The 16,623-nt window shown below is 29.6% G+C and overlaps 3 protein-coding genes across 3 annotated transcripts; 1 reads left to right on the forward strand and 2 right to left on the reverse strand.

The window, feature by feature from the left end:
- Positions 1-438: 438 nt before the first annotated feature.
- On the reverse strand, positions 439-2,088 carry PGO_146610 (dimethyladenosine transferase; the record flags this gene model as incomplete). The annotated part of the gene is made up of 1 exon (XM_028690651.1): positions 439-2,088. The coding sequence occupies one exon, from the start codon at positions 2,086-2,088 to the stop codon at positions 439-441; it is 1,650 nt and encodes a 549-aa protein (XP_028546452.1).
- Positions 2,089-3,749: 1,661 nt separating this feature from the next.
- PGO_146620 (hypothetical protein, conserved) lies at positions 3,750-4,271 on the forward strand (the record flags this gene model as incomplete). Its single annotated transcript, XM_028690652.1, has 1 exon — positions 3,750-4,271. One exon carries the CDS (start codon positions 3,750-3,752, stop codon positions 4,269-4,271), a length of 522 nt encoding a protein of 173 aa, XP_028546453.1.
- Positions 4,272-5,646: 1,375 nt separating this feature from the next.
- Positions 5,647-13,404, reverse strand: PGO_146630 (hypothetical protein, conserved; the record flags this gene model as incomplete). Its single annotated transcript, XM_028690653.1, has 1 exon — positions 5,647-13,404. The coding sequence occupies one exon, from the start codon at positions 13,402-13,404 to the stop codon at positions 5,647-5,649; it is 7,758 nt and encodes a 2,585-aa protein (XP_028546454.1).
- Positions 13,405-16,623: the final 3,219 nt, after the last annotated feature.

Below are 16,623 nucleotides of genomic sequence, written 5' to 3' on the forward strand. Positions count from 1 at the left end.
AAGACAGGAAATAAAAATGGGAAATCCAAAACAAACGTATAAGAGGAACGGGCACTGTAGAATTCCTGTGCCTGAACCGTTTGGGCACCTTATCACAAATGCGAGGTTTCAGTATATGTTAAATGTAAGAGGTAAGAAAACGTATGAACAGGGCAGGTTTATACAAACTTCTTTTTACACGCATCCTCGAAAAAAAGTTAACCCAAGAAAAAACAAAGTATAATTTTTTAATGTAAACTGATTGGAAAATGGATGTAATTATGTCCATATAGATATAATCGTTGGTAGAATAAAAAGATGGCGAAAAAAGATGGCGAAAAAAGATGGCGAAAAAAGATGGCAAAAAAAGATGGCAAAAAAGAATCCACATATTTGGCTTGTCCTTAAGGGGTGGCATAGGTGGGGAGAAAGAGACAAACGAGAATGGGACATGACAAATCAATCACCGTGCTTCTTCTTGCGCCAGACTTTCGTATGGACACTGGGATCAAAGGGGTAAGAACTAAGAGGAAATAAAAAGTTGGTGAGGTCAATAAACTGATATGGAGTCAACTGCTGTGGTCTGAAATGACAAAAATTTGGAGGAAGTTCTTGAGTAATGGTATATTTCGCTAGTAAGGGTTTTAAACTAGATTTAAGTTTTTTCCTCCTTTGTTGAAAAGCATGTCTTAATATTTCTTTTAAAAAAAGCAAATTACAGTTAAGATTGATACGTTTAAAAATAATTTTCATAACAGCTGCTTCGACCTTAGGTACAGGGTAAAAAGCATTACTTGGAATTTTAAAAAGTAAATGAGGAGTGGTATATAAATTAAAAAGGATACTTAAAATGGAATAACACTTTTCATTTGGTTTTGCGATTATTCTTTGACCGACTTCATATTGAATTGTCACAATTGCTTGTTCTATATATTCATGGAAATCCAATAAACAAAATAATATTTGAGACGTTATATAAAAAGGTAAGTTACCAATTATTGTTAATTTAGTACCTTTACTTTCAGATAATTCTTTATAATTTATTTGTAACACATCATCATGGATGAAATCAAAACCTGGCATAGTCCTACTTAGTATAGACAATGCTCGACTATCTATTTCAACGGCTGTCATTTTTTTATATTTTGCAAATAAAAATTTACTTATTTGTCCTAATCCACATCCCAATTCGATTATACCCTTTCCGTTATCTTTTATGCTTTCAAACGTGGTTCCTTTTTCCATTTCTGTTACTTTCCATTCAGGAGAGGTATCACTAATCTGATTGGTTGTAGACACCTCTGTGTGATTACCTTCTGTAGTAATAATCTGTTTGTCTACATTATCACTTCCATTACCATTTGGATGTATAGTTATCATTTCCTTATTTTTTATGTAATCTTTTTTCCCCCTATTTTTATGACGTATCTTGACTCGATTCTCAACACGATTTTTTTTTGGTAGTTTATTATTTTTTGTTTTTTGTAGCTCCTTACTTTGAGTATTACTTTTTATATTTTGATTAAGACATAAGTCACTTGCATTGATCTCAATAGCTTTCACCATTTTTTGTATAATATTTTCATCCTTTAAATAATTCTGCCCTAAGCTTCTCTTTGGTTTAAATTCCTTTGATGGCAATTTGGTTCTGAATTTGTTTCCATAATTTTCAGGTTCTTCCAACGGGTAAATAGTTATTCCTTCGAAGGTTCTACCTATGAGTTTATTTTGGTTTTCATCTTGGTATTCATAGGGGGGAAATGAATCTTGCAGCTCAATATTTTCATTGCTTGATTCATTTGAAAAAATTCTTGTTTCGAGGGATGTAGTCTTTTTCACATACTCTAAGACCCTACGTCTGCATCTACCCCTGCTTGTGTTTCTAAATATACTTCGATTTCTGCTTCTTCTTCTGCATCCTCCTTTTTGTTCTGTACTATGAGACACCAGATGAATGTACTGACATGGAGTTTTGTTTTTTCTTGCCCTTTTGCTACCTAATGCGGAAAAATCACAGTGTCGCTTTTTTACACGTGTATGCACATTGTTGATATCTTTGAAAAGGAATATGAAGAGACATGTGGTAAACTTGAGTGTCCGTTTTTTCATTCATGTTTTTTTTTTTTTTTATTGTTCTCTTCTTTATTATTTGCTTCTCTGCTGATTGCTTCTCTGCTGATTGTTTCTCTACTGATTGTTTCTCTACTGATTGCTTCTCTGCTGATTGCTTCTCTGCTGATTGCTTCTCTGCTGATTGCTTCTCTGCTGATTGCTTCTCTGCTGATTGTTTCTCTACTGATTGCTTTTTTATTTTATTTTCCCCCTCCTCTTCTGCTCCTCGTGTAAATCGTGGTGCAAAGCGTACTCTAGCACTTGTGTTATTTAGGAAAGGTATAACGACGTGTCTTATGATGACATTCTCCTTCTCACTTTTCGTTGTAAATTATGATCAATCAGTTGATCTATGTGCGTGTGATACGCATTATGCAAAAAATGTTCTTCTTTTCTTCCTTTCGTCTAAAATGTTTTTAAGATCCTCTAAGCCCTTCCGATGTACAAAAGATAAATTGGGATATATATCAAAAATTATTTCTATAAAAAGAGAGGTGCAAAAAAAAAAAAAAAAAAAAAAAAAAAAAAGTCACAAAAGATAAATAATACGTTCCTTTTTTTTTTTTTTTTGGTGCATATGAAATGAATACAGAAATTTAGAACATGATGAAGGGGCAAATTTTATAATTACTATTATTGTTGGCATTATTTGTTATTACTTTTTTTTTTTTTTTTTTTTTTTTTTTTTTCTTATAGCAAAGTGTGATCTTTCCGAAGCTGAGTGAATGTAGGCAATTCGTGGCTTACGGAGAGTAACAATCATTTGACAAACTTAGCTGTATGAGTAAGAAACAGTTACATCAGTATATGTGCATATATATATTCACATATATATGTATGTATATATATATCCTTACTCGCTGAATTAGAATCTGGTGAGCAATGAACGACGTAATACATTCACCTTTTCAGTCGCGCGGCACCATCACACTTTGCGATTTTTCATACATACCGACACAATGCGTCTTTTATGGGGGAAAAAAAAAAAAAAAAATTATTATCAAGGAGATGCATTATAAGTTCTCTTCTTTTTTTCGTAGAAATATGAAGGAAAAGGCTACGACGTTTTATTCTAAAGAGTTGTATCTTTTTCTTTTTTTTTTTTTTCTTTTTTTTTTCTAGCCAAGTGATATTTTTTTCTCAACGTTTTTACCTGACCATATTTCGTTTTTAATATTACCGTTCATGCAAAAATGAAAAGGGAAAAAAAAAAAAAAAAAAATAAAATAAAAATAATAAAATAATATAATAATATAATAAAATAATATAATAAAATAATATAATAAAATAATAAAGAAGGAAGGAAAAAAAAAAAAAAAAGAGAGAAGCACAGATAGAGTAAATAGTACAGGGAAAAATTAAGCAGAATGCGTAACTAATTTGTCATCATTTTTTCCCAGAGGAATAGCGAGCAGAAGATAATTTACTGATTTGTTTACCATTTTATGAATAATTATACCAAAAAAAGGGGAATATTATATTTCGCATTAAGGCGATAAAGCTGTGGCTCATTTTTGCATTATATATTTTAATCCAACCGTAGCGAAAGGAATCGAGATAGGATAGGGAGAAAAAGGGAGAAGTGAGCGAGAGGAATAGATAGAACAACGGAAACAACTGCGATAGTTCCGTAGGAAGCAACATCGGGTGGAGAAGATATGGCATTGTTAGCAAAGGAGAAAAACTTCAACATTTTACAAAGGGTGAATGCAGAACCAATTTCTGTCTTGGACTATGTAAATGATATCGTTAAAAACAAAGAAAAAGAAAGGAAGAAAAAAAAAGAGAATTTAAATGATTGGGGGAATATGAAAAAGCAGGAAAAAACGGATGAATTAAAGTTGCAGTGGAAACTGATACAGCATGAAAATTTAGCAGAAAAGGGTGAATATCATAAAGTTAAAAAGGATGAAAAAATGCCAAATTTTTTTCAAGTAGCTACATTAGTTAATGGAAATGATAAGATAAAGGTTGGAGCTGGAAAAGAGTCGCAGTCCTTACATACGTCCAATAGGAGAAAGAAAAAATGCTTGTCCACTTTGCAATTATTGGAAAAGAACAAAAGTATGAAAGATTGGTGCATAAAGAGGTATACGAAAATTCAGAAGGAGAAAAATATTGGAGGAAAATCTTTCGTTCGAAAACAGCGAAGGCAGCTTTTAAAAATGATGAAATCGTAATTGAATCTTATTCTGTAAAAATATTCTTTTTTTGTCCCTGCGATGGGTGGGATGAGAGAAATTGCTAGTTCATTTTATCATATTTTATCATATTTTATCATATTTTATCTTACGTTTTTGAGTGTATATTTCTCCCATGGAGAGATAACCCTTGGCACGTTCAGACAACATTTGCCTCCTTTTAGGACATCACTGCATTTTTTTTGCGAAATTGCCGTTCCTTTTTATTATCATATTTATGTAATTATTATTATTTTTTTTTTTTTTTTGTTTCATCTCCCTTCCCATCGCATTTAACGAATTATATACTTATATTAATCATTACATAAACACACTTCTGCACACGTCTGTAATAAAGAAGGGAGAGATGTGTGAGGTGTATGTCACTGTTGCCAACTACATTCGAACTAATCTCAAGTTGTTGTGTTATTTGGGCTTACCATAGTAGTATTCCCAAAAAAATAAAATAGAATAGAATAAAATAAAATGATATGAAATGAAATCATGTTAAACATCACAGCAATATATAAAAAGTTAACTTCTTTTTTATGAAATATGCACTTATTTGTACTGTTTACGTTGGCAAAATAATTTTTTTTTTTTTTTTCAATTTATTTTTATTTCCCCAATTTAAGCAATTTTACTTTCATTTGTTTGTTTTATATTTTATTATTTTATTTTATTTAATTTAATTTTTTTTTCATTTTATACGAAAGTGCTTTTCCCATCCTTTTGAGAAGCAAACTTGGGATACATAGCTCAATTATGTGAAATTGTAATTATTAACCTTTTTTTTTTTTTTTTTTTTTTTTTTTATATATATACAATTTCCATTTTTGGCATATCTGAGACCCGTCGAGGGGATTAGAAGTTGTAATATGATCATTTCCAATGAGGAAGACGAAGAAGAAAATTGTGTCTATGTCTTTTTCTTTCTTTCTTCCTTTTTTTTTTTTTTTTTTTTGTGTGTGTATATTGGGGCTGCAAAGGGTAAGGTAGTTTTTTTTTTTTTTTTTTTTTTTTTTTTTTTTTTTTTTTTTTTTTTTTTTTTTTTTTTTTTTTTTTTTTTTTTTTGTTTGTGTATATTGGGGTTGCAAAGGGTAAGGTAGTTTTTTTTTTTTTTTTTTTTTTTTATGCGCAATGAAAAAGGATAATGTTTGTGTAAAAGGGGATGATTGCTCAGTTATTTATATCATTGTGAATGAGAAAATATGTTACGCGAAATGATATAATATTTTATGGATTCATGATGAGAGATAAAAAAAAAAAAAAAAAGTTTGAGAAAATGATACGCAACCTTTTGGAGATGTAAAAAAAAAAAAAAAGAAGAAAAAAAAAATTTACGAAAATGTGCATGTACATTATTGTGTAAGGCTTAAAACTCGTAGAGATCCACATTGAAGTTCTTCAAAGTGTCTACAAAAATCTGAATGATGGTTTGTGTTGATGCACGTTTTGTAAAATTAGGGTTTGTAATTGCATTGATGATATTAACTTGCTTGTCGACAAATATGTACAACTCTGAGAGGGTTGGGAAGTATCTCTTAAATTTGTCTATGTTTTTAATGAAGTGCATGAAATACTTGAAAGACATGTTATTCTGAAGGAACAGTTGTGTGATATAACTATTTAGATAAAACTTGATGTTTTTATATCGATAATTTGCAGATTCGACATTGTCTATATCCATAAAGTTTGTAATAGTTCCTCTGACAGCATCTGTCGCAGCAGTAGAAGAAGAAGAAGCATGTATGGGGTCATGATGATCTGATTGTTCTTTCGATTTTTTTTGTGCTTTCTCAAAGAATGGTCGTAAATTGTTGATAATGTCATCTATGTTTATGTAAAAATCTTTGTATCCCATGTTGAAAATATAAGATGATGGCATTTTTGACATAACAGTGCGCATAACAAATTTGGAGATTTCTGTGATAAAATATCTAATTTTAAAGGATTCCACTTTTAGTTGTTTCTTTTCCATTTTTTCACTATCAGGAATAAATTCTTTAATAAAATCAAGGAATAAATCTTCCTCATTCATGTGATAATCAAAATTAATTTCATTATTTTGAACTACATCTGGCATTTGAATGAACGGAGTTTGTATAACGTTTAGTATTTTCTGTTCTGTAGGAAATTCTTGTTCAGATATGTAATTTCCAAATGCTTCACAATGCTGCATTTCATCAAAATAGTAATAATTGAAGAGACATGAAAATAGTTGATTTAAAAAGTTAATATATTTTTGATATTTTCTTCCGAGTTGTATATTCAACTGCTTTTGCACATGGTCGTCTGATATGATATGTGGTGCGATAGAATAATCTAAAAGTTGTTTCACAAAGAGAAAGTATAGATCGTGTATGGGTTGAGATATATGTATTTTTTGGAATAAATCATACAGGTACTTATAAATTTTTAGGTAATACAATTCATCTGCAGTTTCGATAATTTTTTTTTTTAAAATGTCAAATTTTGGAAAAGTAATTTTTTTTTTCTTCATAAAATTTTTAAATTTTTCATTCAATTGGTCAAAGGTGATATGCTCCTTTATCAATGTTTGAAGTAATATTTTAAAAGATTTTTCATCTATGATATCATGTAGATCTAGATATTGTTTAAACATTGTTTTTTTATTTACAGGATCATATATTACCCTTCTGTTGTGTATCATTTTTGTCTCTTTGAAATCTGGGGATTCTTGGAGCATAGACTGATAATCATCATTTAGAACATTTCTATTTTTTGTAAATGAAATGTTCAATTTGAAGAAGGATTCGATTTTGTTTTCTTCTTCCTTTTCAAATGAATTACTATTATTATCTAAGAATGTTTCAAAGTGGTGGAAAAGATCAACAATTAGGTTAGAAGTTATTTCAGAAAAATCTGTTTCGAAGAAGTTAACAATATGAGATCTTAAATAGTGTGGCAAGGAAGTAATGAATTCGTGGAATATTTTTAATGCATCTAATTTAAATGGTCTATTATATGATAAAAGATTGGATGGTGTATATCGTTCAAGATATAACTTTTCATTATCACAATAAAGTATATAATTTATTTTATTAAGTATGTTGTGAAAGAGTGATATTAATTGGATATCGCTATTTTGAATGAGAGGTTCCATTTCAATATCAAAGTAAGAGACAGTATGGTAAGAAATTCTAGCCAAAAAGGAGTATGCCAATTTGGACAACATGGATTTTGTATTCTTATCAAATATGTTATCTGAAAAATAGGATTCAACAGCGGAACTTACTTTTTCATATGTAAAAAATTCCTTGTTCTCAGAGTGTAAAAATAATCTCCATAAATTAACCAAAGAATGAATGCGATCATGTATGTAGTCACCCATTTTTTCTTCAAATTTATTTTTCAGCATTGTTCCATCTACTACTGAGAAAATATCTTTAAAATCGAAAGTTGGAAATTTTTGAATACAAGATATGTTTGCTTTTATGTAATGTTCATTGAGTAAATTTCTAGATGATGGATTGACATAATAAGAAAATAATGTCAATGTATCGTTTAATTTTCTGATTTGGAAATTATAAGATGATACAAGTAGTTTTTCTTTTTCAATTTTTGTAAATTCATTAACACTATAATATCTGGATTTAAATTTATCTGTCATGGGTACATTTAATTTGGAAAAAAAGTAATCAATAAATTCATCTATTCCTTTTTTGATACCGTTTAAAAGGAGTGTAGAAAATTCTGGATTTTCTTTTTTAAAATTTTCATACAATGAATTATTCCCGTCTAAACTTTCAAGTATTCCCAGTAGAAATTCATGCAATTTAGGGTTATATTGCAATATTTGTAATTCTTGTTTTGGTTTTAAAAATCCAAGTACATGATTTTTTATTTCATCTTTGATATTAATTCGTTCGTAGTAGCTTTTTAAAACATTTAAGTATGTTAAAACTCTTGATTTTTTGTCTACAGCTTGTATATCATCCATTTTTACTTGCACACCTAGTAGTTCTAAAAATGTTAAGATGTATATAGATAATGTGTCTTGTGAAAGGTAAAAGACTCTTGAATTGTCCAAAATTTTTTCACTTAGGGTTATTATATCTCTTATGTTTACTGAATTTGGATTTGATTGCAAATATTTTATAACTTCTAAAATGGAATCATAAGTCATATCACTTTGTGTTAAATAATCAGATGCAGTTTTTAAAATGTCTTTTAGGTATTCCTCTACCCCATGCTGCATAGTTGGTAGATGACTCAGATAATTCTTTACACTTCCTTGAATTATATTTCCATCTGGAGATAACAAATCTAATTGTTTTAATTCTTCTTTCTCGAAGAGAACCATATTTGGTTCTTTCTGTTCCACTATGTTATATACTTTCACATACATATAGTCTTTAAGAGATTGTAATTTTCCACTTCGAATTAATTTATCTTTTAGTATTTTATTCAGAACATAAAGATCTTTTACTTCTTTCAATTTGTATGGAAAGGTTTGTTCTTTTTTAATAACCCTTAGGTATTTCCTTTTCTCTACTGCTTCTCCCCAAGAATCTCTCCACACATGTTGGCCATATTGTAGAAGTACTGTTCCTCCATCTGAGATAGAACTAACATCATTTTCTGAAAATTCGGTTAGTTTTAATCTAGATCTTTTTGTAGAATCATAAGAGTTGTTATACACCATTTCTGATCTTTCAATGTATTTTTTTAGGATTGCCCAGTACCATAGTACTTTATCTGATGTGTATTTATAATGCACTTCAAATAAATTTGCTTTCTTTCGAGCTTCAGTGAGAGAATTTCCAAATTCATGCAATTTCAAATATTTCTTTAGAAGTGATGTATGTGCTAGTTCACATTGTCTATCTTCATTTTTAATACTTCCGTTTTGGAAAAAATCTGGGTTCGTGAGAATGTAGGTAAGGTTTCTCACATGTTCATTTTTTCTTAATGCATATATCATATTTCTCAAATGGATTATGTTTCTTTTTAAGTAATTGATTGCATCTGGTTGTGTTTGTCCTCCATGTTTTTGTATTAACCGTTCATATTTTTTTAAATCCGTTCTGAAATCCTCCAATTTGGATGCATAGATGTTTGCATTTCTCTGAGCTTCTGCAGACATTTTTTCATGCATATTTTTTTCATCGTAAGGCAATTTTAAATAATCATATGTGTTTATAGTTGGATATTTATAAAATAGGACCTCATTATTAAATGTTTCTGTCAATTTGGTGAGTGCATTATTTTCTATTTCTGTTTCTATCATAATTTCTATCATAAAATGTTCTAAATTTTTTTTTTCCTTTTTTTTTACTAGTTCAGGTAGGAAATATTTAATAGTTTCTGGAGGTTCATTTTCACTATCACTAGTTATGTAATTTAAATCGTTCATTTCTAGATCTCTTTTGATATACAATCTTTCTAATTCATTTTCTTGATTTTCTATTTCAGAGACTATTTCTTTTAATTGTTGTTTTTTTAAATCATTTTTAGATGTATTTTCTGCATTTTCTTCTACTTTGTGAAGCTTGCTTCTGATTTGTATGTCCAATTCGGTATGTTTTTTTTTGTTCTTAAGAATATGTAAAAGAATATTTGCTTCATAAATTTCCCGTTTTATATCATCCAAGGAAAAGAGAAGATCTTTAGTTAGTTTCTCTATTTGTCTATACTCTCCTGCATCTTTATCTGACTCAGGTACGAGTGCATCTGTAAACATTTTGCAATCTTTGTATTCTTTATCAATTTCATATTTGAATGTTCTCAATTTTTTTTCTATTTCGTTTATTGAATCTAATTTTATGATTGTCTGTTCATACCTTTGATCAAGAGCGTCCATATGTTCTCTAAAAGTTTGTGCTTCTTTTTTATTTGTTTCTATTTTCTGTTTCAATTTTTCAATTTCATTTGTTAATGTTTCTTTTTTTTTAATACCATCTGGAGAGTTGTCAGTTTCGAGTTGTAACAATCTCTCTTCTAATACTTTTAAATCATTTGGAAAATTTATTGCTTCTTTAGCTAGTTGGAAAGATTTTTTCTTTATTTTAATTTTTTCTTGTTTGATAGATGTCATATCGATTTCAATCTCTACATGCATATCATTATACATATCATGAGCGACCTGATCAATTTTACCTAAAATATATTCTCTAATCGTTTGTAATTCTTTTCTTACTATTTCATCTCTTTCATTAAAATGTGATTTGATTTTGTTTCTAAAAGTAACATCCATATTTCTAGATATAATTCTTCTAATCTTTGAATATTCTTTTTTATATAATTCTTTTTTCTGTTTATAAATGTCAGTAAATTTTTTTGTCGTTTCAGCTTCATCATAACTGGGTGCTAGATCTGTAACAATTCTAATTGCATATTTAAGAGTAACATTAAGCTGTTTTAAGAATTGCATTTTTTTATTTCCTAAACTTTTTCTAAACTTTCCGTAAAATTTTTGTTGGCATTGTTCCAAAACTTTATCTTTATAGGATTGTAAATTATCATTGATTAATTTGGAAGTGATAATATATTTTCCATCTTTACTTTTTTCCATCATTTTGTCTAGTTGTGCATCTATTTCTGATTTGTAGGTATAGATGTTACTTCTTTTACTCTCTTCATTTTTTATTCTAGTATTTAACTCATCAAATAATTTTTCGTTAGTTTTTATCACTTGATCTTTCAATTTTCCATAATCAGGATCTCCCTTTCTTCTAAACACTCTGTATATAGGTTTTAAATTATTATCGATCTCAGCCACACCTCTGAATCCTGAATCTAGAGCTTTCTTGTATACATCTTCCATTCTTTTATATATATAATTCAAAGCTGTATTGTAATAAAATGATTCTGGAGTTTCTCTAGTTTCATGAATAATTACTTTTTCTATACCTTTTTCTTTTCGTGCTGCTTCTTGTTCTGCACGGAAAGCTTGTTCATCTAGAAGACCTGCTGCATGTTCTTTTTCAAATTTTGCATCTTCCAATGGTTCTCTTATTTTTTCTTCTTCTTCCAATTGCTGTGTTTCTAATTCGTGTTTTCTATCAATTTCTGCGATTTCATCCTCTTCTTGTTTTTTAATTCTTGCATATTCTTCTTCTCGTTCTTCTGCAATTTTTTTTCTTTCTTCTATCATTTCTGATTGCACTGCATTCCTTAATTCGTTGTATTTGCTTAGTTCTCTTGCGTGCACTTCTTCATGCTTCTCGTCTGGGATCTCTTCTGCTTCTGCTTCTTCTTTTTCATGCTCCTTCTCATCTTCTTCATCATCATCATCCAAATCGGTGTCCAAATTGGCATCTACTTCGGAGTCCAATTCTGCATCTGCTTTGTCGTCCAAATGAGCACCCGATTCAGAACCCACATTATCGCTAGTCAGAATTCTCCCTCTTGGCTTCTCCTCCACCTGAACCATCGAGAAGAGAGATGCAGGAAAGACAGACGATGAACTATTCGTTCCAATTTTGAAGAGTCCAACTAGTTGGTTTAAGAATTTATCTAAAGTATCAACCTTGTTTGTACTTTTGTGTTCTTGCATGATTTGTCTTAGGTCTGAATTCCCTTCGAAAAATTTGACAGTAGTATGATATATGTTATAAAATAAGACGAACCCATATTTCATGGATAAGAAATCATATGTACTTTTGAAATGTGGATAAATTTTTTCCACCCAAGGTGTTATGGCTAGCACTTTTTCATGATTATGTGTATTGGGAAGATCACCATATGGTGTAATGATTCTGTAAAAGTTTTTAAAAATATTCCTATAAATGGATTCTGAGATGATTAATAAATCATTATTTTCTTTATATAGTAGGTAGCTATCTTTACTTTTTGTTGGATAATTAGGCATTAAGTGTATGTTAATTTTTTGTAAAAGGTATGAGAAAATGGTTGCTGCTACTCGTGGAGATATTTCAACATCTGTGATGTTTACTAAATCTGTAGCAAAATTGATTATATCATTTTCTGTACAATTAAGTATGTAATTTCTTGAAAATAAATGATGTATTAGCTTAAGATCCAGAACCCTCAAATTGTTTTCTATTAAGAACTTTTTGATTGCTTTTTCTATTTTGTAAACACTTAACTTATCTTTTGCTGTTGAAATGTATTTAATGCTGGAAGTTATATTTCTGAATGTACCTTTTTCATTGTGACTATTATTAGAGAGGAAAAAGAAATCGTTCATGATTGTATCTAGGGAAAAAGAACCTACATCATAAGTGTAATCATAAAAACTGAACCCAGAAAGGAGTATATAATTTTTCAAAGTGTCATGTATACTTTTGTAAGCTTGTTTGACGAATAGATAAATGTCTGTCTTGGGTACATTATTTATTTTGTAAATTTTTTTAGCTCCCAGTTCTTCATCATTTTTAAGCAAAATGTGTAATGAAGTTAAAAAGGAAGAATAATCTTTCATTTCAATATTGTAAGAAATTTGTGGATTCATTTTATCAGCTTCTAATTCCTTATCACCAGTTGGTGATTCGTTATAGAATCGTTCATAACCAATTTGTATATTTTTATGCATATCTTTATTTTCTTTATAATGAAAAATTTCTTTTATTTTGTACATAGTACTATTTTCTTTTCCAAAAAGGTACATAGTATTGTTTTTTTCATTTTCTTCAGTGTTCCATTGTGCATCCTTTGGAAGTTCAAATGTATTATTTATTTCTGTTACTGTTTCGATTATTTCTTTTGTATTTGTTGGAAATAACATTCCAGTTTCTTCATCTACAATCAATTTTATCGAGTCCGGTTCTGATCCTTTAGGTTCATCTTGTTGTGTTGGAACAACAACATTTTCAACTTCTCCACCTGATGTTATGGGGTGGCACTCCACTGGGACCTCTGAAACTGCATCTATGTCTTGTAATGGAAAAACGGGTTCATATTTTCTTTCTTCTACTGGTGTAATATCTACATTGTTATGCAAGTAATATATCTTTCCTTTGTATTTGTATATAAGATATGGTGGTACTATATTAATAGTTTCTTCAAGAGTATCTGGTATTTCTTCTGGAATTACTTTGGTTTCTTTCAAGTATTTTATTATCTGATCAAAGTTTAGATCTTTCCTGCATCTGACCACTCCAATCACCAGATACACCACCACTAAGCATATCCATAGCCTCACCATTTCTTTGGTTCCACAAAATTTCACGAAGCGAAAAAAAAAAAAAAAAAAAAAAAGTCTCTTCCAACTCTTCCCTTTGGAGTATGCCTCACTTCCCCTGTTCTTTTGTATCACTTGCAGATGCACAATCGTTGTGAGGTATTCAAAGGGAGATAAGTGCATTCACAAGGGCGTGTACACATGTATGCGTATGTATGTATATGTGTGTGTGTCTGTCAGTATGTATGTATATGTGTAGTCTTAAGAGTGGTTTGGAGGGCAGTGAAGCTAGCACATACTAAAACTTTACCCTTTGAAAATGATCCCTCTTTTTCGAGATGCAGAAATAGAGAAGGAATATTATGAACGAGTAAATGAATCAATATGTTAGTTTGGTCCCTAGATGTACCATGCTTTCTGTCTTTATTGAAAAGTATTGCACATGGTGATGCCTTTTTGATATACATATATGATCAAGTTCAAGTATACGTTTGAAGAGTTATTCACAGAAAAACGGGTACTCAATTGTGTCCATATATATATATATATGTATATTTATATATTTTTTCTTTTTCTTATGCGTGCACATGCATATGTTTTCACGCAAGAGAGGTTTGTTCGTCGAGAATGTTGTATGGCATATTCAAGTGGTGTTAGGAAGGGTTACATAAAAAAAAATATAAAAAATAACAGCAATAGTGACGCTATAAGTAAGAGAAATAATAAGGTAATAATAATGATAATAATAATAAAATTTAAAATGAAGATATTCTAAAATGTGCTAAAAGCATTATACACACACTTTGGTTCACACCATGTACACATAGGGATAGCAGAAAAATTGATGAAAAATGTTTATATTTCTATTTTTATGCACAATGAAGGACGTAAAAGGGAGATATAAGTTGTTGAGAAGGACTGTAAAAATGTGTGTTGTTGTATTTTTCTTCTTACGACTTAGACACACGTGTATGCAGATATAGAAGGATATGATCAAAGGAGTTTCCACAAATGATTGAAGATATGTCAACATATCTTCGTTTGGAGATGTGTTTGATTTGTCTATCTTTCACCATACACTTTTTTTTTTTTTTTTTTTTTTTTTTTATTGCTTTGTTCATTTGATATATTTTTCCCTTCCCTACATTCGGTGTCCTTACTTTGATATAATATTTTTATTTCCTATGTTCATTTCTTATTTACACTTCCTAAGTTTATTTTCTGCTCTTCCTATTTTCATTCCTATTCTTACTCTTATTCCATATTTTCGTTTCATATTTTTATTTCATATTTGTCTCTTTTTTTTTTTTTTTTTTTTTTTTTTTTTTTTTTTTTTTTTTTCATTCCTTGTGATTCATAATTCAGGATGGTGAAATTTGGAAAATAAAAATTGTAGATGTGTTCTCATCACGTTGGTGGAAAAAAAAAAAAAAAAAAAAAAAAAAAAAGCCTACGACTTGAGATATTTACATATAAACACACCTAAAATTGGAAATATGATTTGAATACACTTCACTCAAAAAATCCTGACCTGGAACAAAATCTAATCAAAATAAGTTAAGAAAAGAAAAAAAAAAAAAAGTGAGTTTTTTTTTTTTTTTTTTTTATCATTCTGTAAGAATTTTTAAGTGTACCTATTGTCTAAGTTGGAAAAAAAAAAAAAAAAAAAAAAAAAGATCAATGAGTTAGCTGAACTTTTTATGAACAGCTACTAGGCTTGACTTGGCTCGACTTTGCTTTGTACGTGTGCATGTACCTGTACTTATATATGTCAATATTTTCTACGCTACTCAAGTGAGCATATTTTCCTTTTCCTCATGTTTCTTTTTTTTTTTGTGTGTGTATGTATGTGTGTAGATGTTCCGCTTCATTTGGAACTAGTCAGGTATATGATCAACATGTGATGGTAATATTTGTCGTGTCCTTTTTTTTCATTTTTTTCTTTAACGTTAAGATATTTTGACATATATTTTGTGGTGACACGTAGAATCATTACAATGTTTTTTCCACCATTTGGGGATAGCAAATGCAAGACAATGTGTGCATTGTAAAGCACGACAGGTCAAAACTAGCATGAGATGTTGTATTTCTCTTTTTATATTGGTGAAAAAGTGTTTCTATATGTGTGGCCCGACAAAGAAAGCTTCTTCCTTCTTTACACATTTTGATGTTTTTGAAAAGAAGAAAATGAAGGGAAAAAAAAAAAAAAAAACACATAAAAAAATTATCTCTCTCTTTTTTTTTTTTTTTTTTCTTCTTTTCTACCTGTGTAAGTAGTGAATGGAATAGAATTAAGAGCATGAAAATATGCTTTTTTTCAAGGCACTTTTTCCACATTTGCACATAATAACACTCTGTCGTTTGTCATAGCGAAATATATTATTAACAACTGAATAAATGTGCATATGTGCATACATGTATGTGTAGCAGGATCTGTGCTCCATTCTCATGAGAGTCTTTGTTCTGTTGTGTGAAAATGGAACGCAAGAAGAATGGACTTAAATGTAAGTTTAAAAATCAGATAATGCAGGTCAGACCGATGGTGTTATTTTCTGAAGCGGTAAAAACGGGGAATAAAAATAGAGAGATAAAACTTGTAGGCTGTGTGATTTGTTGTTGGTTGATCTGTTCATCCTTTTAGCCTCCTTTTTTTTTTTTTTTTTTTATCTTTTCACTTGTCTTATATTTTTAAAAAAATAGGAAACTTCTCCTGTTTCATTGTATCCTCCGTCATGATGTGTATATCATATGTGTTAGGACAAGCATATATGTGGAAATGTACATATTTTTGTGTGGATGTACGTGTGCAGATATGCATGTAACATACCCATGTAGAAACGCAATTAAAAGAAGTGTACATGGGAAGTGACATCTCATGACCAAGCTAATACATATTCTCTGCAAAAAAAAAAAAAAAAAAATTAAAGAATGAAAGAATCACATGGGAAGCAAACGGGTGATACTTTTTGGTTATCTGCTTCCCTTTACACCTCCCAGTATCTGTAAACAGAAACTTCATCATAAAAAATTTTCCCATGTATTTTTTTTAAAACTTTTTTTCTTTTTTTTTCCCTTTTTTATGTCCTAGAATTTGTTAAAATTTGCTGCGATTTATTTATTTATTTTTTTTTTTTTTTTTTTTTCCCTTTCTTCCTTATACATTAACCATGGGAGGGTGATGGGAAGAAGATGGTTATTCCGACAAGTTGTTCCGTGTTGATTGGAGAAAAAAATTGTGAAATA

This window comes from Plasmodium gonderi (assembly GCF_002157705.1).
Source record: "Plasmodium gonderi DNA, contig: Chr14, whole genome shotgun sequence".
In the NCBI taxonomy this organism is placed as follows: domain Eukaryota; phylum Apicomplexa; class Aconoidasida; order Haemosporida; family Plasmodiidae; genus Plasmodium; species Plasmodium gonderi.